This window comes from Nicotiana sylvestris, chromosome 7, assembly GCF_000393655.2.
Source record: "Nicotiana sylvestris chromosome 7, ASM39365v2, whole genome shotgun sequence".
NCBI classification, from domain to species: domain Eukaryota; kingdom Viridiplantae; phylum Streptophyta; class Magnoliopsida; order Solanales; family Solanaceae; genus Nicotiana; species Nicotiana sylvestris.
This window is the reverse complement of record NC_091063.1, coordinates 34061209-34063015: the sequence shown is the minus strand read 5'-3', so window position 1 is coordinate 34063015 and position 1807 is coordinate 34061209. Positions and strand designations below refer to the sequence as shown.

At 41.5% G+C, this 1807-nt stretch overlaps 1 protein-coding gene across 1 annotated transcript; it reads right to left on the bottom strand.

Annotated features, from left to right (window-relative positions):
* Nucleotides 1–495: 495 nt before the first annotated feature.
* LOC138872973 (uncharacterized) lies at nt 496–972 on the bottom strand. The gene has a single exon (XM_070151396.1). It carries the CDS (start codon nt 970–972, stop codon nt 496–498), a length of 477 nt encoding a protein of 158 aa, XP_070007497.1.
* Nucleotides 973–1807: the final 835 nt, after the last annotated feature.

Genomic DNA, 1807 nt, shown 5'->3' with positions numbered 1-1807 from the left:
GTATCTTTTTATCTAGAACAAAATTGTTCATATGTGATCTGCAGGTTCTGGCATGTATCTTCTCGAGCAATTTGGAAGCCTCTTTTGCGTCAACACACCTCAACAATCCCAGATCAGGAGTTCTTCTATACAGGGGTTCCTCCGCTTTGGAAGAAGTTATTGAATAGCCTCTGCAGTTTGCATTTCTGAGTATGGTTTGCCTGTTCTAGGTATTCTCCCTTTGCCAAATATTCTTTGATATCGTGGCACCAAGGTTTTGCATTCGTTTCTTCTTCAACATGAGCACAGTAAGCCGGCTGATTATGGATCCTCATTCTGGATGGGACCGATGAAATTCATGTCCGGATGTTGTATCATTGATGCCAAGGTGGCCAGTGCATCTGCAAATTCATTTTGAATTTTAGGCATATGTTTAAATCCTATCTTTGTAAATCTCTTCATCAATTCTTGCACATGATACAAGCATGGTAGTATCTTGGTGTTTTCCGTAGCCCATTATCCTTGAACCTGATGTACCAGAAGATCTGCATCACCAATTACCAGCAACTCTTGTATATTCATATCGATGGCCAAATTGAGCCCCATGATACAAGCCTCATATTTTGCCATATTATTAGTGTACGAGAACCTAAGCTTTGCGGATACAGGATAATGTGGACCTATTTCTGATACCGAAACTGCTCCAATACCCACTCCTTTGAAATTGGTAGTTCTATTAAAGAACATTCTCCAACAGTCATAGGCTTCTGCAATGTCCTCTCCTACAAATGAAACTTCTTCATCAGGAGAATAAATTTTTAGTGGTTCGTATTCTGCTCCCACAGGATTTTCAGCAAGATGGTCTGCCAATGCTTGTCCTTTGACTACCTTCTGAGTTACATAGATGATATCGAACTCACTTAACAGTATTTGCCATTTGGATAACTTCCTGGTAGGCATGGGCTTCTGAAAGATGTACTTCAGAGGGTCCATTATCGATATGAGGTATGTGGTATAGGTGCCTCAATTTCTAAGCTGTCAACGTTAAAGCACATCAAGTGTGTTCTAGTAGAGAATACCATGCTTCGTAAGGTGTGAACTTCTTACTCAAGTAATATATGGCTTGCTCCTTCTTTCTTGTCTCGTCATGTTGTCCCAAAACACAGCCAAAAGCCCCATATAATACGGAGAGATAAAGTAGCAAAGGTCTCCCAGGTTCTTGTGGGACTAGGACTGGTGGCGTGGATAGGTATTCCTTAATTTTGTCAAAAGCCCTTTGACAATATTTAGTCCAACTGGTTTTAGCATCCTTCCTCAACATTTTGAATATTGGTTCACATATTAATGTGGACTGCACTATGAAACGGCTGATGTAGTTGAGGCGCCCCAGGAAGCTCATCACGTCCTTCTTGCTCTTTGGTGGTGGTAACTCTTGGATAACCTTATCTTTGGACGAGTCCAACTCGATTCCTCGGCGGCTGACAATGAATACCAACAATTTTCCTGCGGGAACCCTGAATGCACATTTTGCGGGGTTCAATTTTAAATTGTATCTCCTTATCCTGTCAAAGAACTTCCTCAAGTCTGCTCTGTGATCTGTGGCCCTCTTGGATTTAATGATGACGTTGTCAACATACACCTCTATTTTCTTGTGTATCATATCATGGAAGATGGTCGTCATGGCTCTCATATAGGTTCCCTAGCGTTCTTTAGACCGAATGGCATTATTTTGTAGCAGTACACTCCCACGGTTTAATGAAGGTTGTCTTCTCTGCGTCTTCTTCGTCCATCCAATTCTGATGATAACCTGCGAAGCAATGTACAAAGG